At 48.7% G+C, this 26053-nt stretch overlaps 1 protein-coding gene across 4 annotated transcripts in view; it reads right to left on the reverse strand.

Moving 5' to 3' along the window:
• Positions 1–521: 521 nt before the first annotated feature.
• Positions 522–26053, reverse strand: part of NTN1 (netrin 1) — a 632822-nt gene continuing 607290 nt past the window's right edge. For all 4 annotated transcript variants that reach the window (XM_069654579.1, XM_069654581.1, XM_069654580.1 and 1 more), the window contains one exon: positions 522–982. In XM_069654579.1, coding sequence (XP_069510680.1) covers positions 654–982 — 329 coding nt within the window. In that variant the 3' untranslated portion in view covers positions 522–653. The remainder of the gene's footprint in view (positions 983–26053) is intronic.

A 26053-nucleotide genomic window follows, 5' to 3' on the forward strand; every position in this document is an offset into this window, starting at 1 on the left:
CCCCCCCCACTACCTCACTTTTCAGTAACACATTTGATACAATGGAAAAGAGGACAATGTGCAGATGCAATTTTAATTGCACGTCTGCAGTACCTAGCAAGATCATAATTCTGCAAATACAGGGCAAGAAAAAACAAGTAATACAAAAAAGAAATGTTAGTCTAAATTGGTCATACTTAGCATGTTAGCGTTCTTGTTTTGTACAGATTAAGCTTATCCCGTCTCTAGGTTTTTCAGACCTAGCAGTCTTCTGACATACAGCGCCACCTCATAAGAGTTCGGGGTTCTCTTTCACAGCTGGTGACCGCTCTTGGCAAAGAAACCAGCCATTGATGGGTAGAGGCGTACGTGCCTGGCTTCGGAGTTCCCACTGGCATGTCGTTCCATCAGAGTTCATCGTACGTCTCGCTGTTTGTAACGCATGTGTGAGATTTTTCTAATATTAGGTGCAAACTTGGCAGTCCCATAGAAGTGCCCTCCCTCCCCCCAAACCCATCCCACCCACCACCCCCCCCCCCCAGAAACAAACGAACCGCAAAGTGAGGTCCAACTTCCTTCACAAAGTCCCTAACTCGAATCCTATCTGCTTTAGATTCTACACAAAGCAGCATGCACAGTCTGGTTCTCCCGCTCCTTTTCAGAAACACATCCTTTTAAGCCTTCTTGCACTTCCCTTTCTTTTCCCGCTGCTGGAATTTTCTCAGCCGCCGGGCCCACGTATCCCGCCACTGTATCACCAGGCTGGTCTTGTCTGCCACAATCCCGTTCTGGTCTGGAGAGTCCTCGTCGTTGCCCAGGAGCAAGTACTTCTTCATGGGTTTCAGCTTGGGGCACTTGCAGGCAATGTCCTTAGAGCGGATCCAGAGGATTTGGTCTCCGCGGCGGATCCGATTCGTCCCTTGCTTGTAGACGGAAATGATGTTGACGGTGAACTTCCACCACTCACCAGCCTTGTCAGCTTTGAGGATGTGGATCTGGACAGCTGGAAGAGAACACAAATGAAAAGGTCAGTGAGGGAAAGGGAACTAGGCTGCCGACATGGAACAGCATACACACATCCTCACTAACTGTAAATTAGCATGTGAGTGGAAGACCTCCTCTCTTTCTCTCCATTCCATAGGCCTACACCATGCCATGCCTGAGGGAAAATTTGGATTGTTCTTGGACATGGTTCCCGATAGCGGTCTGGTCAGATATCCAATAGGACCAATCAGATCAATATGCAGCAAGTTCACATATGAAAGGAACTCTTTCATTGGTCCAAGGTTTTCTTTGGTCTTGTAATTGTATGCTAATATGTCTCTGAGTGCATGCTGGTTGAGCCTCTGTTGGTTTCTGCAGGGCCAGCTTTCTCAAATGAATAACCAATTATTGTGCCACATAACTCTGCATTTCTCAGGAGCATGGATGGACTGGGATCAAAAAGTGGCCCTGGAAATGTTTCTCAAAGTGGCCCCATATTACTCTGGGCGAGCAAGCCCAACCCCTCTAAGTAGGGTTTGGAGGGCAGGGGGCAGATCTATCTCGAGACAATTTGGACAAATGGGTCAAAGAATTAACTTTTAAAGCACGTATAGGGATTACAAAATTGTTAAATTTAAGAAAAAACGGACATATGATTTTAATAAAAAATATTTACTTCATAGGTATGTGGACGATGAGGAGAGATAGATAGAAGGGGGCAGGATGCATGGGAGAGGGTAACAGAGCCGAACACTAGGGTATACTCACAAAAGAGGCCCACCGGAAACTTCAGACCAGCACTACCTGGGAGCAGTGGGTGAGCTCATAGGGTGCCTGTGACCTTGTCTATTGCTGTGTGTTTGGGGTGGCAGCACACTTGGGAGGTGGGTGGGGGGTGACTGGAGGCCTAGACTTCTTCTGGAGGATGGCAGCTTTGTGTCTGGGATCCTTTGCCTCCCCCTGTCTGTTTAGCAGCATGCTTGCGAGGACCAGGCTAGCGGGGCCTGCCATGAAGCTTCTGTATGCTAAAGGGTTTGGGGAAGAAAGGGGCAATGGCTCATGCCAATTCTTCTTTGATATTTTATTTATAAATTTAGTTTGTATTGAACCAAGAAAACACTCAGAATTCCTCAGGCACTGGATAATTACCTTTGTGGTCTACCTTCCATTTCTTATCTCTTAACAGACCTCTCTCTTGTCATGGCTTCTCTAGGCGCTGCCTATGTCAGTCTGACACTGCTCTGTCTTTAGTTTGGTCAGAGAGTTGTGCACAAGGAACCACCAATCACGGTCAGGTCAGCACAGCATCATTTGGTCTGTGTCTTTACAACTCTTTTAATAACCCCACTTACATTATATGTGCACTTCTCTTTTTCCATATAGCTGACATCTGATGTTATATTCTGTGAGCTTCGTGTCTATAAATGTGACATAATATCAGGAATGGTCGAGGTTGTTTTAATAGTTAGTTTATTTGCCGCTACGGAAGATGAAAGCAAAATACTACCAAGCCAATATTACCGGAAGGCCTTCTATATGAAGTTGTTGGCGGAACACTTACAAAACCTTTACAATTTAGCTATTCTTGATGGTAATGGAAAGTAGATCCCAAATGTAATTATCTGGTGCCTGGAGATTTTTCGGTATTTTTTATAACTTTGAGTTCTGGGCTGGGCATGAGTATTTGTTCACCTCAAGACATAGAACAATACAAAACAATCACATACCATTAAAAAAAATAATAATTAAACAGCAAAGTGCATTGTTAAAACAGTACAATACTTAAGGGGTCCAAGGCAGACTAATGTAGGCAGACTAATGTAAACTTGAGCACACAAAGCATTGTATACAATCATGTCTTGAAAGTGACTGTCAATACTAACGTTAGGGAAATCACCATAGGACAGAATAAACATATCAGGCAGAATAAATCGAACCATACTTCACCTCACCTCCATAATCTACGCAAAGTAGCTGGAGGTATAGCAATCATTCTGAAAGTTTGAAAAAATCCCTCGCACTTCTCTAGGCTGAAAATAATTTGTGATCATGGAAATGCAATAAAACGTTCTACTCTTCTCATTTAGTTCCTCCTTAATCACCAGCACAAAAAGCTATCCGTTGTTTCTTTGGTCTGGCAACCAAAGGCTTGTTACCTGTCCTACTGTGACAAATCAACTTCTGGGGCACCAGTGATCCAAGGATGAATATCGGTTTCTAAACTGTCAATCAACCCCACACCTGTAGTACTCCAGAAGGGATCCGAACAGATTGGAATACAAGTGAATTATAAGACCTCCTTGTCCAATTTTGGTAACATGGATGGAACGGCAGGCTTATCTCTGCAAGGTCGTGGATCGTTGGTTAGTTGCAACACAGCAAAAATACAATTATTATCCAATGATAAAAGGGACCGTCCAGTCAAGGTTGTATAAAAATATCTACTTTATTATTGTTCAACAGACGGTTCTAGCACACTACACAATACAACTCACCCTGCAAAGGGACACAGAGGACAGACAGTTTCACGAAGGAAAGGGATTCACTCTGGATCCTGACAGGAGGGTAGTTGGTAAAGCAATCAGTATTAACTGTTCAAGGTTATTTGGTTTCAGCGCTAAGGAAGCAAGGGGTCGTAAATGTCACTAGGGGCCTTCGGAGAAGGACCAGGGGGACAGAACCACAATGCACCTGGTGCTTGAGAAGATCTTCATGCTCGACAGCATTGTGTCGGTCCAGGATGCTTTGCAGCTCCTGCAACAGAGTTCTAGATAGGAGACAGCTGCAGGTATCGGGCGACGGGCAGTTCAGCAAGCGAGGCCGGACAGACGGCTCCAGGCTGGCCTACACAGCGGCTGAGGGTCAAGAATTGTTGTCTCTGAGCTGGTTGGCCGATCTCGATCGCTGGTCGAGGCATCTCTGATGGCTTCAGTGACTGCAGAATGACAACACTCAGTGGTGCAGCAGGTCGCAGATCGAGGGCTCGACTACCTCCAAAATGTCCTTAAAAGATGGACGCTGGTTGATGCTTGTAGAGGCACTGTACCTAGCTTCTTCACAGGGCTCGTGTCATCCATTAAGGACGATCTCCCAAAGCTGGGGAGAGTGTTTGCAGGCAACATCCTTGACCTTTGTTCATAGACTCTCTGGCATTTCCCACCTATGATGCTTGCTGTCAGAACCTAGCAGGGCATGCTGTGTGCTGGCTGGATACCAATTCTGGAGATGCTGGACGAGTCCTATGAGTCCGGTATCTCCCTCTGTTCCCTGGGAGATGTTTAGGGAGGGATCTTGCTTCCCTCTTGGAAATTCTGGCCTTCCTGCACTGGCGGAAGCTGTAAGGCAGATTGTACTTCAGCCAGGGTCCAAATGAGTCCTTCTTATTACTCCTTTCAAAGTCATTGGATGATCTGCCAAAAGAGGGGCTCAGCCCTCTATTAAAGCCAAATGGGCCCCAGCGAGTGGTGCAGGCTAAGCCTACCTTAATGAACCAATCCTGGATCCCCACCAACAATCTTCTGTTATGCGTGAGGTCATAACTATAGTGCTTTGCAACAGGAAAGGTAAGGGGTGACAACATGGATTACTAAGTCCCACACATCTTCCTGTCTGTTGTTGATCAAAGTGTCTCTATGGTTAATTGAGCTCTCTGTAACTGTTGATCAAAGTGCAGATCTCCCTTGAAGTTTGTGGCAAAAACAGACTTCTGTCTCCATCAAATCGCATACTTTTTCCCTCTGAAAGGGGGTTCCCTGCAGGGGTTGCCTACTGTAAACAGTTGTTCCAGACATGACATTCACTGTCCTTCATACATAGGGGTGGGAGCGAGCCTCAAGTTGACACATTGTATATCAAAGAGGTGTTAGTTTCCTGTCCCTTTGTGTTAGTTCTGTGACCAGGTCTCTTCGCAGGCCCACTTTGGTTTAATTCTCATCAGTATGCGCTGCCACCACACAGAACTTTGACAATTGAACAGGGCTTATCCATGGAGCCGTTGATATTTAATTGGGCTGGCCATGGCAGTAGAAAGGTGTTGCCTTCCCCATTCCTGAGATGCTTTGATGTACCCGTGGCTGTCACATTCCAGTTAAATGTGATAGCGAGGACTGTGCCTGTAGGCTGTGTCCCCCCAGAGTAGACTTGACTATGTGTTTGTTGTGCTGCGAGCATAAGAAAATGTGTGTGGATTAGCCCATCACATTTTCTAAGGAAGATCTCCCATCATTCTATTTCTTACAAAATATTTAAAAAGCCCAGGTGAGTGCACACTCCCCGTCCACATGGTCCTCACACCCACACAATCTTGCATCTCATCCAGTGGCCTAAGATGCCCCAGTGCCTCTTGTCTGCACTGTGTAACCCATATTTACCCCGAATAGGCTTACAATATTTTTGCTGAATATGTATCATCAAATAACGAACATTGGCACTCAGGGAGTGGAGTGCAGCCAATCAGGTTTCACAGATTGCAGGATTTACTTAATGGTCTTAGACTGCGTTATGAGCAAGCTTGAGCCTGCTAGTGCCCTTGCGCTTTTTCATTGTTTTTAAGACAGCTCCCACTTGCCTTCTTTTCTAGGTGTCAACGTGCACCCTTGCCTCCTTTTCCTCCTTCACAACCGCTCCACCTTCTGTCCATCATTGAACATTATTGAAAGGATAGAGGAGCACCTCCTGAAGCAACTTGCATGTATTTTTCTTTGAGACGACAAAAGGGTTGCACACACTACACAGCCTATGTTTCCCCTCAAGAAAAAGGCCCTTAGCTGCTTTGAGGCTAGCCCGGGTTCCTAGTAACAGCAATGACTTCCCTGGTGGTTCTGTGCAGGGTGATACAGAAAGGTCATCATTCTGCTTGGGTCCCTTAAGTTAGGTGTTGTGCTATTCCCACATCGTACAGCCTGCCAGGTAAGGCATTGTGGTCAATATCTCACACAATAATTCAGGTATTATCTTAAGGCCAAAAAGGACACCAACAAATGTCCAATATTTAGGGAAATCAGTTTACCCAAGTGGACCCCTGCAAGTGTAGTACCCAATCAAAATTGTGAAATTGCATAACTTTACTGTGGGTGTCATATGGCTTTGCATGTGGCTGGGACCTACTACTCACAGAAATGTTAGGCTCAGCAAAGTACTTGTGTGCTGGTACTCCAGTTTTTCTGCAATAATGAATGCTTGATGGTCAGGTTCTTGCCAGATGCAAAATTATGTAGTGCTTTGTGCTCGTCCAGGAGAGAGGCCCACGCTAGGCTTCAGAAGAAACTGGCATGCAAGAAAATAAAGCGGGAACCAGGCATTCTCTTGCTCTGCCTCTGCCTTCATGACACACCATGCCATTGGTAATCTGGACCACCCCAGTGCTCTTGCAGTTCAAGAATGAACTCAGGCCCTTTGCCTTCAGCCAATACCTAGGTGCCACCTAGGTTGCTTGCGCTCCAGCACCACATCCTACCCCCATGGCCGGAGCATGTCATGCCATATATTGTAACCCCCCTTACCGTACACAATACCCTCAACAAAATGCACAGTGCTTTATTGCTTCCTAGCTAGATCCGAATCCCAAAACCCAGGCAGAGGGGAAAAGGAGAGGTGATCTCTTTGAGGCAGGAAACCATTACAGACACTTCTTTGGTTTTGTCCACCGTAAAGACTGGGAACTGTTGTTTTGCACCTGACTTTTGGAACTTTAATACATTGGGCACCTCCATACAGATGCCCCCCCCCGCTTTTGAGCAAAAGGGGAAACACTATTTTCCGTTGACCCCCTTTTTGAGACTCAGTAACCCTTCCCTCGCATTGCACCTGGCTACTTGGAACCCCCATTATGATCGCTTTGTCCATTGTGTTTACTGGCATCCTGATATCTTAAGATTTTTCTTTACACACGATGTAATAACATCCTTTAACCCATATTACGTTGCAGACGTGGTGAGTGGCAGTCATGCTAGCATCCTGTCACAATTGTAATGCGCTCCAGATGAATGGGTTGCTTGGAGCTATCATGTGTATACCTGCACGGTAGCATGACTGCATTTGCTGTTGGTCTGTATCTACTACGCTGTTTATTAGGGGGCAACCTGAGACCCTTAACTCCCTTATACTTCTCTGTGGTATACAAGGGAAACACAGGGTTGTTGCACCCTGATATTTTGTACCTGTATTGAAGCATGATTTCTGAAACCGGGAATGGAACAGAAGGTTAGTCACCTTAATGCCAGCTATGTATGGGCTAGCATTCCTACTAGAAGAGTAGGTTTCTGTATGTCCTTGATTCATGGTAATTTTGTAATTGGTTATTTATAATACGCTCATTCTAAGCGTGGACCCTGGGATCGAGCCTGTGTTGCACCACGTTGTCTTGCTTCCAAAGTGAGCATGTTACCCCTGAGCTATCCTCCCGGCTGGAAGCATACTTTAGAGCTACAGGTTGTCTGGGGGTCATGACTGGGAGCTACAAGCTATTGAGCCCTGTATATATTGTTTATTTTTAGTAGCATATCTAGGAGGAACAAGATGTTGGTTCCTGGATTTCCTATATCTTCAAATGGGTTTCCCTGGGAGGGTTCTACGTTATTTCGCCGAACGAAATTTAATTGTGGGACATTTCATCGCCAGATCACTCATCGCCAAAAATCATGTTTTATTTATTTATTTTTTTATTTATGGGGGGTTCCCCCTCCCCCAGACGCCCCACTACTAATCATACCCCAACCCCTACAAAACAACCCCCAAAATTATTTTTTTTTAAAAAAGGGTTTTTGGCGATGTGTGTTTTGGCGATGAAATGTCCCACGATGAAATTTCGTTCGGCGAAATGCGTGTATACCCCTCGGAGAAGAAGCTGGATGAGTCTAATGTCAATACACATATGAACAACCTCCTATTTGAGGGATTTACATAGGGTTGGTTTAACCTGGTGTCAATTGCAAAACAAAAGAGGTGAAGGCTGGAAGGTTTAGAATTAATCTGAACCCTTGGCTTTGCTCTGAGCAACCCTCCAGACCATCGTTCTTCACCTGCCAAGCCATTGCAGAAAAGGGAAGCCCATATGCAAATCATGCTTGCTTCCTTCACAAAAGGGGCAGTCCAGCCCAAACTGCTTGGTCACATCCCTTCTGGATGAGACCACAAGCAACCCTGGGTAGTTTTTGTCTTCATTGGGCGTCATCAATGAGGAGTAGCTTGCATCTCTGAGTACAGCAGGCATTGGACCCACGTCTGGGCATACTTCAGAGAAACAAAAGGCTGGAAGGTTTTGAATTAATCTGAACCTCTGGTATTGCTGTGGGCAGCCCTCATAATAATATTCTTCGCCTGCCAAGTCGATACAGAAAGGGGAAAGACCATATGCAAATCGGGCTTGGTCCTTCCCCAAATCTATCTGACCCCTTCTTCAGGCAGTTGGGTACAGGCCAGGTTCTAAGGAGGTATAATCCATGCCAATCTGGTTCACTTTCAGATAGGTGAAGGCCACAACTTTTAAGGGTTAAAATAACATATTCTTTAATTTTCAGTAATTTCAGTATATCTTCTGCACAACTTAAAAAAGGACACAAATGGGTCCTGTAATCCAAAACTCAACTTTCAAAGTAAATACAAAATAAGAATCAAATCAGCAAAATAGTTGTCTAAAAGATAAAGACAGGGGAAGAACAGTTTACAATCCTGTTTTGAAGTACTAGTAAGTCTGGGGTTAGGAATCTTGATCGCACTTGCATTTGTTAATGTGTCAACAATCTACAGAGGTTGCTCTTTCTTATTTTATTTGGTACTCATCTGCAGCCTCTCACTCTCACTCGATGGCAAAAGTACAAGGTATATTTAGTGTTGTACATTCAACAACATAACCTTTCACTTATTAATATATGTAGAGATATAGGAAAAACAGGCAGGGGCATTTTCCTATTATTAAGTCGACATATGTTTCGGCCATATAAACTCATACAGGTCACCCTCACAGTGCCGTTGGTTTTGTTGGTACAGGCCGTCTTCAGGACAGAACAGCAAGTTGTTTGATAACACGTAATTAATACTTTCCCCCGGTTCAATATTTCTTGTATTTTGATCTGTATGTAACTCATGTTTCTTCAGGACATTTTAGGAAAAGAATCTTGATAAGGCAGTGATGGAAAAAGTCAGTCTCCTTAGCGGATGCATAATTCAGAAGGTGTGTTCATTCAATAGCTTCTGCGTCTGCGGGAGACTGATGTTACTTCATAGGTTCCCGTGATGTATTTACTCAAGACAATCTTGGTCTTGTCGGTACGTAGGGGACTCTGCCTCTATTAGGTGCACCTGTCCGCCGTCTCTCACGCAATGCGTCTGTATCTTCCTAATAAGTTGGTCGGTGCCTGTCCCCCGATGTCTACCCATTGGTAGGCTTTCCTCGAACCCTGACACTCAAGCTCTGGGAATCCATACTCAATCTGTAAGATCCACTGGTTGGGAAAGAACCCCTACACTATTCAGGGAAATGCACCAGCCCGGTTTCAGATACAGAAGCCCAGAGGGTACCTGCCCCATCACAGGCCTTGGCAGAGAGTTGTCCTATGCGATGTAAACATCCTAGTAATTTTTCCCTTCTTTTCTTTGACAGCTCAAATTAAAAACCTCTTGTGATTCCAGCCTGGTTTTCCGGGTATTCTGTTCCTCCCTCGTTGTGCCAGTCGACACAGCGAGAAAGTGAGGGGAAAAGCCAGAGGTTCACTTACCCAGCTAGGAGGGCTTGAAGGAAGTCTTCAACACTTTAGTTAACAGTTACTAAGTGATGCACAGAGAAAGAGTCACAGTGCATGGGCTGTCCATGAGCTTCTAAGGGTCTCCTCAACATACCATCTGTTCATAAAGCTGTAGAAATCAGTGGCTCAAGTCATGTGTGGTGTGCCACTCCCCCTGAGTCACAAGAAGGGCAATGGTGTGTAAGACAGAATGATAGGCAACCTGGTAAGGCACCAAGTGCTCCCAATCCTAACTTGCGGGTCAAGGCCCCAGACAACAGGCCTTTCTCCAAAGCAAAGGCAGTGTTCGGATATGGCTGGGTCATGCAAAGCCAGGCCATATTCAACAGCCAGCAAATGATAAACTCTTACCGTAAACAATATATGATTATGATTTCCCTGCATGGAATGTCTTTGCACAAAGGAGAACGGTGCCTGCCCAACACTGGTGGAGGTGCTATAACAGCCTGGCACTTAAAGGCTTTGCTGCAAGACACCACTTATTGTCTAATGTAGTACACCAACATTTCGGGGGTCAAAAGGGCATTTTAAGGTAAAGAAGCATCTGTTGCTAGAATGAACTTATTCTAGCATTAGCAAGAAGGCAGTCAATAGTCCCTCTTCAGCATTTGATGGTCACCAATAGACTCTATTCTAGATTCTAGTATGATGGCAATCCCAAAACTGGACGAAGCCCTGCTCCGCACTTGCAGTATGACAGGTGGGAATGGGTACCGTCATTCCGGTAGTTCCCCAATTTCCAGAGTTGTCATTATTCACAGTCCAAATGGGGGAAATCGGGCAAATTTCCCATCACCATATGGCTACTATCTGACACTTCATCATAACAGGGATTTCACGGGGGGGGTGGGGGGGTGGGTTCCCACATGAGTGATACTGTTATGTCATTCAGTCAAACGCTATCGCTAGAGGAGTTCCCCACTGAACACACCAACCATGTATTTTAAGCAGCCCTTTGTGTTTGTCCGTCAGCAGAACAACAAGCATTGACAAAGCTTTTGTGTAGGGATCGGATAGGTATTTGCCACGCACTGCCATAATGGCATTACCTGGACATCAGATAGCAACAACTGTAAAATGGTGCGAGTACACAGGCATATGATAGCAGAGCCTAGCAAATAACGATTTAATATTATGCACTAAAACTGTTGCTTTTGCCAATTCTTGTTTGTTTTTAACAGGTCTCTAGTGAGTATAAATTAAGTGGATGAAGGCACACCTAGTTAAGGCATTTACATTACAGCAGTATCACATTTACAGTTGCCATTAAACCATAAACACACAGTTAAACCATAAACACTCAGAAGGCTGCTAAGAAATAACACTTTGTGGGATTTATATGACAATGGTTGATGTTACTGCTTGATAGAGCTATGTCAAATGGGATGGATGTTTTGGTGCAAAGGGGCAGGAAGTGGGTGGGAATGGCCAAAGGGATTAGCATCGCCGTGGGCAATCAGTGGGTGGGTAAATAACCCAATAAACCCCACCAGCTGTGTGTACCTCAGATGTAATTTCCCTCCAATCTGTACTCCATTGCAATATCTTTGGTGTATATATGGCACTTGAGCACCACTTGATATTCAAAACTAAAAAGAGTGGCTCAAGTAGACATGAAGTCACATGCAGCAGCTGCAGAATAGTTTCATCTAACACCTGCCCTATAGTGACCTTTTGACAATTAGTCATTGTGGGACTTTGTTGTGGTCCGGATTTCATGCATATCTTCCATAACATTAATGATGACGCTGAGACATGGATTAGGTCTTACTTCTTTTAATGTCTCATATTAACTGGCTTACAGCTGTCCCCAGCCTTACCTTCCACGTTCCATTCTCCAGGCTCCCTTGCCTACCTTCCACGTTCCATTCTCCAGGCTCCCTTGCCTACCTTCCACATTCTATTCTCCAGGCTCCCTTGCCTACCTTCCACGTTCCATTCTCCAGGCTCCCTTGCCTACCTTCCACGTTCCATTCTCCAGGCTCCCTTGCCTACCTTCCACGTTCCATTCTCCAGGCTCCCTTGCCTGCCTTCCACGTTCCATTCTCCAGGCTCCCTTGCCTACCTTCCACGTTCCATTCTCCAGGCTCCCTTGCCTACCTTTCACGTTCCATTCTCCAGGCTCCCTTGCCGACCTTCCACGTTCCATTCTCCAGGCTCCCTTGCCTACCTTCCACGTTCCATTCTCCAGGCTCCCTTGCCTACCTTTCCCGTTCCATTCTCCAGGCTCCCTTGCCGACCTTCCACGTTCCATTCTCCAGGCTCCCTTGCCTACCTTCCACGTTCCATTCTCCAGGCTCCCTTGCCTACCTTCCACATTCTATTCTCCAGGCTCCCTTGCCTACCTTCCATGTTCCATTCTCCAGGCTCTCTTGCATACCTTCCACATTCTATTCAGCTACAACAGACATACCTTGAAAAGGTACCTGCCTTTCATTCAGGTAGTTCCAATATTAATATTGCAAAGCAGGGCTTCGGAACTGTTCAAAGCCACAGAAAAAGGCATGTGCAAAACTCTTTTCCAGTGGACTTTATTTTAGTGACAGTCACTCCTGCAAAATAGTGTGTGCCGTACTTTAACATTATTTTACACCATGGTTCATGGAATCCTGCTGGGTCACCTAGCCAGAGCCAGTCTCTCTGGCCCTGTCCTAGCCTGGTTCACCTCTTTTCTAACGGATCGCCGTCAAGCTCCCTCACTTCCCCTTTTTCTCTCTGTGGCGGATGACCTTTCTTGTGGTGTGTCCCTCAAGGGTCTGCTATCACCCCGGTCTTTTTCAATGTCTACATTCAACCGCTGACCAAATTGATAGTCTTTCACAGCTTCCTCTGCTATTCGTATGCAGACGACACGCAGATCCTGGTCCGCCTTGACCTGTCCATCCCAGAGTCGGCGGCCAGGTTCTGGGCATGCCTTCAGGCTGTCGGAGAATGGATGCAGAACAACTGGCTCAAGTTGAAAGGGGACAAGACCGAGGTGCTGGTAGTAGGCCCTCCCACAGCTTCCTCTCTTTGGACACCTGATGTCTGGCCCCTTCTCTTGGTTCCTTTCCGAAACCTGTCACTATTGTTAAAGACCTCAGAGTGAAACTCCTCTCTTCCTCCCTGTCTATAGAACCCCAGGTCAGTGTTGTTTGACAACAGGGTAATTTTCGACTCAAACTCCTTCGTCGGATTCTGCCTTTCACTCCTGCGCACCTTCATGCACCTGTGGTGTCTGCTCTTGTCTTCTCCTCTATTGACTATTGCAACTCTCTTTTCCTGGCTCAACCTGCCTATACCTACAGCGTCTTCAGGTTCTTCAAAACTCTGCTGCACGGATAGCCACAGACTCTCCTCGATGCGGCCCTATCTCTCCGATTTTGACTCAACTCCACTGGCTCCCTGTGATCAAGCGCATCCATTTTAAGTCTGTATGTTTGGTTCACCGTGCCCTTTATGGATAGTGTGCAGAATACCTACAGGCTAAATTCCGTCCCTACGTCCCTAGATGGGCCTTATGTTCCACCGATGCCTGTCTGCTCGTCCTTGTGGTGAAATACTGCTGCATTAGTGGTTGCGCCTTTTCCGTAGCAACGGCTGGCTTCTGGAATGCCCTACGGTGTTCCATCAGAGCTACAACCAACCATCTTGTTTTCCGTGAAGCTCTGAAGACACTTCTTTTTTATTTGGTGTTCCGTCACCTTGCTAGGTTAGTGCCAAGATTCCCTCGGGCAAACGCTGCGCTATGCAAATGCTTGTCAAATCATTATTAATGCTATTTGTGTCCTTTTAAATTGCTGCCCGCAGTGCATTGGAAAGGCCTGAAAACAAGGTTTTCACTCACAGGCCAGGCTGTATTTTGTATATACATGAACAACAGTGATGAGGTGGCGCATACAGTCTTTCAAATCATTGTTATGTGAAACACATGCAGACTCTGCTTTGGAGTTTTAGCAAAACCACAGGAAAATCTGGAAACAAATCTTTGAGATTACAGCCTTGACTTTAATTTGCCATCTCACCCACAACTGCAGTCCGAATGGGATTTTACTAATCCCAAAAAGCCCAGAATGGAACCCCCAGAGTTCAGAAAAGCCGCAGTGGTGTAGGTTTCTGCACACAGGCAGGCCTGTGCATGGTCTGGTCTCCAGCATGACTCGCTTTCTTTCTTTAAACAATGTTGCCTCTTTTCTGCTTGCATGCTGTGAGGAGGAGGTCTTAGCCACACCCAGTGCCAGGGACTTCATTCCACGACGACCCTTGTGCCCATTCCGACAGAAGCTGACGCGATTCTCCTTCCCCTAGGCCAGATGCTGTCTCTGCACGGCTGCTCTCTCGTTTCCCCAGGCCAGATGCTGTCTCTGCACTGCTGCTCTCTCCTTTCCCCAGGCCAGCTGCTGTCTCTGCACTGCTGCTCTCTCCTTCCCCTAGGCCAGATGCTGTCTGCACTGCTGCTCTCTTCTTTCCCTAGGCCAGATGCTGTCTCTGCACTGCTGCTCTCTCCTTCCCCTAGGCCAGGTGCTGTCTCTGCACTGCTGCTCTCTCCTTTGCCCAGGCCAGATGCTGCCTCTGCACTGCTGATCGCTCCTTCCCCTAGGCCAGATGCTGTGTCTGCACTGCTGCTCACTCCTTTCCCCAGGCCAGATGCTGTCTCTGCACTGCTGCTCTCTCCTTCCCCTAGGCCAGATGCTGTCTGAACTGCTGCTCTCTTCTTTCCCTAGGCCACATGCTGTCTCTGCACTGCTGCTCTCTCCTTCCCCTAGTCCAGATGCTGTCTCTGCACTGCTGCTCTCTACTTTCCCCAGGCTGTGTCCCTGCAGTGCTGCTCTTTCCTTCCCCTAGGCCACATGCTGCCTCTGCACGGCTGCTCTCTCCTTCCCCTAGGCCAGATTCTGCCTCTGCACTGCTGCTCTCCTTCAGTGTTGCCTCTTTTCCGCTTGCATGCTGTGAGGAGGAGGTCTTAGCCACACCCAGTGCCAGGGACTTCATTCCACGACGACCCTTGTGCCCATTCCGACAGAAGCTGACGCTATTCTCCTTCCCCTAGGCCAGATGCTGTCTCTGCACGGCTGCTCTCTCGTTTCCCCAGGCCAGATGCTGTCTCTGCACTGCTGCTCTCTCCTTCCCCTAAGCCAGATGCTGTCTGAACTGCTGCTCTCTTCTTTCCCTAGGCCACATGCTGTCTCTGCACTGCTGCTCTCTCCTTCCCCTAGTCCAGATGCTGTCTCTGCACTGCTGCTCTCTCCTTTCCCCAGGCTGTGTCTCTGCAGTGCTGCTCTTTCCTTCCCCCAGGCCACATGCTGCTTCTGCACTGCTGCTCTCTCCTTCCCCTAGGCCAGATGCTACCTCTGCACTGCTGCTCTCTCCTTCCCCTAGGCCACATGCTGCCTCTCCATGGCTGCTCTCTCCTTCCCCTAGGCCAGATTCTGCCTCTGCACTGCTGCTCTCCTTCAGTGTTGCCTCTTTTCCGCTTGCATGCTGTGAGGAGGAGGTCTTAGCCACACCCAGTGCCAGGGACTTCATTCCACGACGACCCTTGTGCCCATTCCGACAGAAGCTGACGCGATTCTCCTTCCCCTAGGCCAGATGCTGTCTCTGCACGGCTGCTCTCTCGTTTCCCCAGGCGAGATGCTGTCTCTGCACTGCTGCTCTCTCCTTTCCCCAGGCCAGATGCTGTCTCTGCACTGCTGATCTCTCCTTCCCCTAGGCCAGATGCTGTCTGCACTGCTGCTCTCTTCTTTCCCTAGGCCAGATGCTGTCTGAACTGCTGCTCTCTTCTTTCCCTAGCCCAGATGCTGTCTCTGCACTGCTGCTCTCTCCTTCCCCTAGGCCACATGCTGTCTCTGCACTGCTGCTCTCTCCTTCCCCTAGGCCAGATGCTGCCTCTGCACTGCTGCTCTCTCCTTCCCCTAGGCCACATGCTGCCTCTGCACAGCTGTTCTCTCCTTCCCCTAGGCCAGATGCTGCCTCTGCACTGCTGCTCTCCTTCCCCTAGGCCACATGCTGCCTCTGCACGGCTGCTCTCTCCTTCCCCTAGGTCAGATGCTGTCTCTGCACTGCTGCTCTCTCCTTCCCCTAGGCCAGATGCTGTCTCTGCACTGCTGCTCTCTCCTTTCCCTAGGCCAGATGCTGCCTCTGCACTGCTGCTCTCCTTCCCCTAGGCCACATGCTGCCTCTGCACGGCTGCTCTCTCCTTCCCCCTAGGTCAGATGCTGTCTCTGCACTGCTGCTCTCTCCTTCCCCTAGGCCAGATGCTGTCTCTGCACTGCTGCTCTCTCCTTTCCCTAGGCCAGATGCTGCCTCTGCACTGCTGCTCTCTCCTTTCCCTAGGCCAGATTCTGTCTCTGCACTGCTGCTCTCTCCTTTCCCCAGGCTGTGTCTCTGCAGTGCTGCTCTTTCCTTCCCCTAGGCCAGATGCTGCGTCTGCACTGCTGCTCTCTCCTTCCCCTAGGCCAGATGCTGCCTCTGCACTGCTGCTCTCTCCTTTCCCTAGACCAGATGCTGCCTCTGCATTGCTGCTCTCTCCTTCCCCTAAGCCAGATGCTGCCTCTGCACTGCTGCTCTCTCCTTCCCCTAGGCCACATGCTGTCTCTGCACTGCTGCTCTCTCCTTCCTCTAGGCCAGATGCTGTCCCTGCACGGCTGCTCTCTCCTTCCCCTAGGCCACATGCTGTCTCTGTACTGCTGCTCTCTCCTTCCCCTAGGCCAGATGCTGTCTCTGCACTGCTGCTCTCTCCTTCCCCTAGGCCAGATGCTGTCTCTGCACTGCTGCTCTCTCCTTTCCCCAGGCTGTGTCTCTGCAGTGCTGCTCTTTCCTTCCCCTAGGCCAGATGCTGCCTCTGCACTGCTGCTCTCTCCTTCCCCTAGGCCACATGCTGCCTCTGCACTGCTGCTCTCTCTTTCCTCTAGGCCAGATGCTGCTTCTGCACTGCTGCTCTCTCCTTCCCCTAGGCCACATGCTGTCTCTGCACTGCTGCTCTCTCCTTCACCTAGGCCACATGCTGTCTCTGCACTGCTGCTCTCTCCTTCCCCTAGGACAGATGCTGTTTCTGCACTGCTGCTCTCTCCTTTCCCCAGGCTGTGTCTCTGCAGTGCTGCTCTTTCCTTCCCCTAGGCCAGATGCTGCCTCTGCACTGCTGCTCTCTCCTTCCCCTAGGCCAGATGCTGTCTCTGCACTGCTGCTCTCTCCTTCCCCTAGGCCACATGCTGTCTCTGCACTGCTGCTCTCTCCTTCCCCTAGGCCAGATGCTGTCTCTGCACTGCTGCTCTCGCTTTGTGTGCAGAGGCATTGCTAGGGGGGGCTTTGGGAGCTATAGCCCCCAGTCTTTTGGTTGTACCCCCGGATAGAAGCTCCGGGGTTACAACCAAAAAGGTTAGCTAGCCCCCAGACCTGACAGTCCCAAAATTAGCATAGGGCCGGATCTTTTACAGACCTAGCAACACCCCTGTTTGCGTGTAATACTGGGCTCTTGCACCGTCCGCGGGCCAGTGGGCGAACTGTACGAAAAGAAGTAGTGGAACCATGCTCCCTGCTCGCCTGCCCCCTCTGTACACAAACCCCATCGCCACGCTCTCTCCCACATGCAATGCAAACCCCTGCTGTTTGAGGGGACGTTCTGTGCAGTTCAGTGCAAGTTTCAACTTATTCCTACACTTTTATTTTAAAACAAAACCATTCCGGAACGGGTTCTTTTTCAAATAGAGGACCACCGCTCCTGCCCATCCGACCACTGCCGGGGGCTGTATTGCACGTGACCTGCCTGTGCAAGCTACACCCGCATTTTTCAGTTTGTCTCGGAAGCTTCTTGGATGGCCCTTGCGGGGAAGACTGGGACCTGCAATTCTTTCTATAGTTGGATAGCCAAACACATAGATGGCATCAGCCGACACTTCATGCCTATATCAGTACAGAACTGCCACTGTAGCTTCGGGGCTGTGGAGGGGGTTGGAGGCCCTGCCACAGGAATGCGCCTGCAAGAATGTCCCTCATACCAACATTGATGCAATAAGCTGCGACATTCGTTTTGGATATAGTAACACCTGTTACTAACAGCTCCAGGAAGCAAAATTGGCATATTAAAAACAGTATGATTATTAAAGTCACCTGGCAATGTGCCCTGGCAGTCGCATGCAACTGAGCGGGAGAGGGGGGTGGGGGGGACAAATACTCCCGCACAGGCTCCGGCAGCCAGAACACATTCGGTGGCTATTAACATTCTCTCCCTGCCCGTAAGTAGCTCAGTGGAACACAAGAGGCAGGAAACCCTGAAACCTGTGGCCCAGCCCCATGCCAGAAACTTCCAGAGCGATTATCTGCTCTTGTCGTGCGCAAATTGCCAGCAATTATAAGGCAACCCTAGCCGGCTCGTGGCCTGACAGCCATCAGGGTATCAAGGTATCGAATGGCGAGAGCTGGCACGGCAGCTCGGGCAGTGGCGGGCATGCCAGGGCCCTTCATGGCTGTTGACGTTGGCCCGTGGGCGTTAACGAGGACGTGAAAATGCTGAGAAAGGACCTACTGGAGGAATGGGGTCATTCACCCCCATGCCGGTGCTACTGGAAAGCAGCGTGGCTGGGGGAAAACACGCAGCCAACTGCCTCAGCCATAGAGGCAGGCCTCTTGGTGGGAGATGGGGGGCAGTCTGTTTTCAGAGCAGCGTTTCACCTGGAAACTGACAGAAGGAGTTTCGAAAAGATTTTTAAGAAAGGCAGTTATCCACGTTCGCGCATTCCATCGCGATTCAAGAAGTGACAAGGCTTGTAAATGCACCACGAGGAACAGAAATGTATGTTTACGTCTGTACCTAAAAAATAAAGGTTGTAACTTGTGTACAGCATTCTACGTGGTTACGTACAAAAAACACAATCTGAGCTCTGACCGTCTATGTCCGCGGCCATTCGGCGATCAGGCATATGGATCCCTGAGGTTTCATTGGACAGGGAATCTTTCCTTCAACCTTCTGACCCGCCTTCAGCTAGTGATCAAATGGAGAAAATGTGAAATCCGGGACTAACACCTAGTGATTATGACAGACAATCTGTAGGCATCAGGCACTGGAGTCTCTCCTTTCTTCCTTCCCTACTGAAAAGCCACATTGGCTTTTATGAATGGGGCCGCTAACTTTCTTAAGGACTGCAACGCCCATTTATGACATGTTTTGTGTCCCACCACTAATAATTTATTTATTTTTTACATTTATAAAACGCACAAAGCAGCCCTTGGGCATCGTGGCGCTGTCACAAGCAAGACTTACTTAGTTACATGACAAGAAAAATGGGGAAACCATAGGACAGCCTGTCGGTGGTTCGTGGTTACAGTGAACCCAATACAAGACAGGTAACATTGAGGAGTGTGAGACAAACACAGAAGGAAGTACATGAGGATGGGGGTTATGTGGTTATGAATTAACAGAGAACCAACTGTTAGCTTTCCTGTGAGCATCTTTGTAGGCAAGCATCCACTAAATGCTCCATGGTGGAGCTGCCTGTAGAGAACCTGGGTGAGTCCTCTGACAGGATAGACCCTTTGAAAGGCTTGTAGGGCTGGGCCAGAGTCAGTCACATGTTAATCCAGCTCCTGATAAGTCAGCTTGGAACAGTGCAGAGGTGGCATAACTTGTGCTCGGGATCTGAGATAGGAGTGTATGAACCCCGGGGGAGACAGCTAAGAAGCATCCAGGTTCTTCAAAGGGTGGGAAATGAGAGTGAGGCTGGTCTTGGGTGAGACGAGGAAGTGAGGCATGTTGAAATGAGGTTGGCAGGATAGGGAGGTCAGCAAAGACGCTGTGTCCCTTTCTGTATACCTGGGGATCTTCTAACATGCGATTGACTCTCCGCTAACCCAAGCAGGTCTTTTGGAGGCCACAGCTGCTCTGGATCTCTCCTGAATTCCCGGCAGGACAATCCGCCGGAGCAAGGAATGCTGGCTATTCCTAGGGTTCCTTCTCCTTCTTCTGTCCTACCAGCGCTATAGCAGCTGCGATCCCCAGGAACGGCGTGTCCCGGTCATGACGTGGCCTCCAGATGGTCCGGAGCGAGCCCTCCGGCCTGTGAGTCACAGGCTCCAGGGATCTACTTGGGTGCACACTGCGCATCCCGGGGTCGAGAAAGCCTTGTGATGAGTTCCTTGCATTGAGACTTGCTAAGGGAAGTGCCGGGACACCGGAACCCACCTCTAGGACAGAACGTGCCTGTCAAGCATGAATTAGACACCTTTCCACCCCAAGCGTAATCATTTCTCAATGTTAGCTGGCAAGAGTGTATAACCAAAACTCCCTCAAAGCACTTGTGTCCTTTATTGTACTAATTAAACATTCCTTCTGTCTGTTGCACCTTCGCAGATGCTATGAACGTCATTGAAGCAAATGCTTATATTGCGATATGCATGTGGTGATGGAGGGTTTGGTGCAGATGTGGAGTGGTAGGAGATTCAAGGCTCTGGGTGCCCAATGGTTGAATACTCAATGTTGTGTGCATCTGAGTTTGCAGAGTCGGATGCTTAGGAGCGGCTGGCTATCTTGTCCGGTGTTTGTGTGAGTGACGGGTTTCAGTTTGTTGTGGTGGTAGGACAGGCTTTTGAAGTGGATGATTTTGTTTAAAATATAGTGTCCTTTGAAAGTGATTCTCTGAGGCATGGGGAGCCAGCATGGGCGTAATTTTAGGGGGGGACAGGGGTGTTTGTCCCCCCCAATTTTCATGGCACACCAGTTTGTCCCCATTCATTTGGCTGGGGCAAGTTTTCTTTAGATGTCATGCCCCCCCTCCAACTTTTTCAGCAAAGTTACTCCACTGAGAGCCAGTAGAGCTGGGGTGATGTGTGAGTTTTTGTGTAGGTGCAGGATGAGTCTCGCCACAGCGTTCTGTATGGCTTGCTGGGTCGCGAGGGTGTTGTTGTGGAGTGCAGTGAAGAGAGCTTTCTGGTAGTCCAGTATGGAAGCTTTGTGTGGAAACTGTGAGGGCATGGATGTGTTTTATTTTGCGTATGAGGTGTAGAGGTAGGCTGCATGTTTTGGTGATGGCAGCTATGTGGTGTTTGAAGGTAAGGTGGGGGTTGATCATAAAGCATAGGGATTTGACAGGTGTGGAGAGGGATATGTGTGGGTTGTCTGTGGCAAGTTCTTTGATAAAAGCTGTGAGGTTGGGTATATTCTGTTTTGGAGGGGTTGAGTTTGAGGAGGTGGGTGGCCATTGAGGTTGTGTTGTTGGAAGGATAGCTTTTGATGGTTTGGAGTTGTTAGGGGGATGAGATTTCTGTGTTGGCTGTGTATTGGTGGAAAGGGACATTGTGTTTGCTAAGGGTCTGAACAAGGGATGCATCTTATTGGTTGAGGAAGGGTGGAAACAGGGTGGAACCTTGGGAACCCCATACTTGACCTGGGCAGGAATCAGATCGATCAGGGTAAGTGTGTCCTGTCGGTTAGAAAAGAGGTGAACCAGTCGAGACCAGTAACTGGGAGTTTCGTCCTATAGGATAGGATGTTATGGAGAATTGTGTGGTAAATGGTGTTGAAGGCTACATAAAGCTCCAGACATAGGAGGAGGGCTGTGTGTCCTTTGTCTGTGATGTGGAGGTCATCGGGGATTTGAAGTGTAGCAATATCAGTGCTGCGCCTGGGTCGAAAGCCAGATTGAAAGGGGTAGAGGAGGTTGCTTGTGGTGATGTGATGTTGGAGTTGGCTCATGATGAAGCGTTCAATGATTCTGGCAAGATATGGCAGGATATAGTTGCCAGGGAGCGTAGGGTTGAGGGATGGGTTCTTGAAGAGGGGAGATTTGTCCGGTTTTGAGTGTGAAGACAGTTGTACGTTGTGTGAGACCGGAGTTGATGTTGAGCCAATGTGGAGCCAGGGTGGTGATGCAGTTGGAATGTGGCTTGGGGTGGTTAGGCATCGTCCAGGAAGTGTTCAGAGTTTATCTCTGCTGTGAGGATGATGAAGGTGACATGGTCGATGGGATGGATGGGATGTGTCTTGTGTGTTGACAGGTTTGGCAGTAGGGCGGTAAGCGTGGGAGCACAGAGGGAGGGATTTTCTGATGTGTTTTCGAGTTGAAGTAGTCCATGAGGCAACTGCATGCTGAGGTGGAAGGGTGAGTGAATGGTGTGGCTGGTGTTTTGGAGAGTGACTTGATGTATCTGTGTGCGATTGGTGGTGGGCTGAAATTGTTGGAGGTAGTGTGCCGCTTTGCTGTGTACGACCATCTTGTATTTGTTGCGGTAGTGTTTGAGAGGCAAAGAAGGAGACTGGTACAGTAGTCAAAGTGACTAATTAACAAGGTCAGAATTAAGGCTTTAGTGGAGTTGGATGTAAGGAGGGAACTGATTCTTCTAATGGTCAGCAGTTGAATCCTGGCTACCGATGCGGTAGACTTGATAAAGTGGAGTAGGTTAACGTCACTGTCAAAAACAACCGTAAGATTGTGTGCTTTGAGGAAGAAGAGGAGTAAGACAAGAGGAAATGAGATGGAGGCGGAACATAGATTACGTCATATGTCGAGTGGGTCAGCATAAGACAGCAAGGAGCAATCGAGAGGCAGAAGACGGTCAGCTATGGAACCAGAATGTCAGGAGTGATATAGACAAACGTGCGCAACCATCGCCGGAGAGATGGTAGCAGAATCCAAAAGACAGAGGGGTTGACCAAGAGAGGAGGTGTAAAGGGTGACTAATAGGGGGTCAAGGATGGCGCATTGTGGGACAAAGGCAGGGAGATAGGTTGGATCAGAGATGCCAGCATTTCATGATACTCAGGCAAACCATTGAGAGAGATACGAGGAAGACCATTCAAAAATGATTCCCTGCATGTTAAGGTTGGCAAGAGCCCAGAGGAGAAATGAGTGGCCGACTGTATCGAAGGTGGCCGAGAGGTCAGGTATTATGAGGATGGAGGATGCTTTACAAATGTGTACAGAGGTTCTGGTTCTCAGTCCCAAGAATGGTTTATGGAACTCGTTCTCCTCTTAAAACCCAGCTAACGTTGCCTTTCAAAAAAACATTAAAATCAGGTAATATACTAAATAAATTACACGGAATAAAATAATAAATAATTAGAAAGCTCCAAACATCCCATCGCCACAGTCCTCGTAGCACAGCCTATCTTTCCACAACTCAGCATATTCCCCACGTCCCAGTCACAGCCTCATCCAAGCCTCTTGGGAACTACATCAGCAATGGCAGCCTATCTCTCCCATGGCCCCTTGACTGTTTGGTCAAACAGAAGATGCTACACAGCAATCTCCACTTCTACACACCTAATAGCACTTACCAGCAGCAACATAATGACTCCCACAATCACATATCCCTATATTATACACCACATCGCTTGAACACCACAACCTGACCCACACCGATCCCAGTGACAGGTTACCATAAATCTACAAACCACATAAGAAAATGCTACAAAGCCACAATGCAAGACACCCCCAACCAATCCATGCATGCTTCATATCTTCATCTACAGATCCACCTAGGCGTTGCCCACCCATATCCACTCTTCTTATGACACGCATCCTACACCTGCACATGCGCCTCAACACCACACACCATATCCGCACCCCCAGTCTGCCTTCCGCTCTACATACTCTCTCAACGCAATGAAGTGGGAGAATGGAAAACCAGACTCCCGTCCTTCACCTCTCGCGCTTGGCCTAGAGGGTCGCGGCCCAGACACCCGCCACGAGAAGAGTTTGCCCATTTACCAGATGACCAAATACCCTGGTACAGAAACATACGGATGTGTCCATCTGCCTGCCCAACAGCCCGCACTGGCCATGCCGACACCTGCGGCACGGACCAACTAGACTGAAATCTACACATCGTTAGAGATGCCATGACGACCTAGATAACGGGAAGCACCGCTGAACTATTATACACGCTGAACATTTCCACACCAATCTACACGAAGAACATACTCAGTGCTCTGACGTAGGCGACAGGCTTATTCACGGACGTGCATCTTTATTATTTTTACATAGGCTTTCAGAATGCAGAAACGCAAGACGCACCATGAGCTCATTTATAACGCTTGCTCACGCTTCTCTTGAAACCCGTTACCATCATGAGAGATATAATGGAAACACGATACTGGCCATGAAACTGTATGCCACTATAACCTAAAGCATCCATGCACTAAATGGATTACTCGTGCACCAGGCCCAAGTAGGCCTCAAGCAAGAGTTCCCGTGGACATTAACAAAGCAAAAGTCAGGTTGCTGAGCCTGCAGAAAGAACCCAGTGGAGCAACCAGCCAAGGTCGTAATGTTGCAAACCCACAGTCAAGAAACAAATCTTCAAAGGCACGATGTTGCAACCTCGCACTCCACGTACCAATGTTAAAATCATATCTGCAAATTAAACCAGACATACAGTGGAAAAACAATATTAATTGTGCAGAATTATGCCTCAAACACGGTCCCTCCCCACGTGACCAAGCCGAACCTGACGAGATGCCAAAACCCAGGAGAGAAAAGGCGTCTGGGTACCTCGCTACGAGACGCAGGCCGACACACTTGAAAGGCTCAATGGACACCTGCTACAGTGGGAACGGTCAGTCTCCCACCTATGAATAAATCCTCACATTGCCTGCACGTACCCATATTGAAACACTGTTGCAACCACAGGTGCACCGTGTGCTGGGAACAACGGTGGTCCCAGGCTGGGGAGCTCACGGATGCACCAATCAGAACATGAGGTTCTTATCTCAGACGTCAGTAACGTTAGCCAATCCTCAGGGGTCTTCATGTAACAATTCTTATGTATCTAATTGTAGGGACAACCCAGATATACCACCTGACTACATCTTAACCACTAATATCATTCTCTATATGCGTACTATACTAACCCCACCACTCGAGCAACCAATCAAGAGTGGCGATAGGTTCTTTTGGTAACTTTTTGGAATGACGCAAGTAGCGCGTCATAATGTAGTAAAAAGGGCCTGCGAGCCCCACTATTGTGTGTGTGTCAGGACGAACGCGTACGCTCCTTGACCCATCCCTGCCGTTTGCATAATAAACGGCAGAAGTTGCCTTGCTCCTTGTGTGTGCCTCATACTCTGTCTCGATCCGAGATATACACGGGAGGAGTTGGGGCCTCCCTGCCCGGAGGTCTGCGGACGGCCCGGCCGACCCCGGCAGAATCCCCCCCGACAAGTTGGAGGCACTGCTGAGATCTGTTTAAGATCGACTTTTATTTTTTATTTTTCCAGGGACTCCCGTTGCGGGGAGGCCCGGCGGCGCGGCCCCCTCTGCCGTTGCCCCCTTCTGAGGACTACAGGACCATCGCGGAGCTGCGAGAGGACCGGACAGCGCAATCCGGATATTGGCCCTCGGGAGCCGGTTGAGAAGTATCCCGCCCGCGGTCGGCGAGTGTCCAGACGTGGTCCAGACGAGGGGAGGTGGCGAGCCGCTTGGAGGGGTGCACGCAGTCGAGCGGCCCTGCATCGAGGGAACTTGGTGAGCATGACACGCACAACAAGCAATGCGAAATTGTGAGGGAGGGGGCGGAAGTAAATAAGGGAGGAGGGAGGTATTGTAAAAAGGTGGGGTGAAGGTTTAATTGAGTGATGATAATGGAATGAATGGTAGTGAATTGAGTGCGAGAGAAGGCGGCTAACGTTACGCGAAAGAGGGGGGCAGGGCACGAGAACAACACGTGCAGACGCTCGCAACAAAAAGCTAACGTTACGCGAAAGAGGGGGGCGGGGCACGAAAACATCACGTGCAGCCGCTCGAAAGACACTGATTGGCCTAAATCGCGACTACGTGTGAGGGTGGGTGTGTGTGGTTTCCTACGATTTGACATTTATCATTCAATGAGTAGATGAGGTTCCCTATTGTTCGAGCAAGAAACTCGATAGGTAGATGAGGTTCCCTATTGTTCGAGCAAGAAACTCGATAGGTAGATGACGTTTCCCTGTGGGCGGTGGCTAGTTACGTAGTTGCCCAAAACGGAAGATAATTGGCTGGTTAAGCCCTCCTGTTGAGGGGCGTATCACACGCGAGGCGACGCAGCGTGCGCAGTCCGGTTATAGTATTGATGAGATTACCTTGTTCCAGGAGAGACAGGAAGACAGCTGTAGGGTTAGCGGGGTAGATTGCAAGTGTATTTTGAATTTAAAGAACATAACACGAATATACCAGTAGTTCGAAGAAATAGGTGACGTCACCAGTAGGGATTTAGTAAGATATCGTGAACACAAGAAGCTTTGGGTTTGACATTGGTGGGGAAGAGAAACATGATAAAGGAGCGGACACGGAGATAAACGATAAACGAGTGGATCAAAGAGGAGAAGGGGAAGGGGGCGTGGCTGCGCACGGAGAACGCCGGCCACGGCAAGTGTAAAGGTGGGAGGAGAACGGGGAAAAAGGACG

The sequence above is a fragment of the Ambystoma mexicanum genome, chromosome 3q, assembly GCF_040938575.1.
Source record: "Ambystoma mexicanum isolate Mex_15411 chromosome 3q, UKY_AmexF1_1, whole genome shotgun sequence".
Taxonomy (NCBI): Eukaryota; Metazoa; Chordata; class Amphibia; order Caudata; family Ambystomatidae; genus Ambystoma; species Ambystoma mexicanum.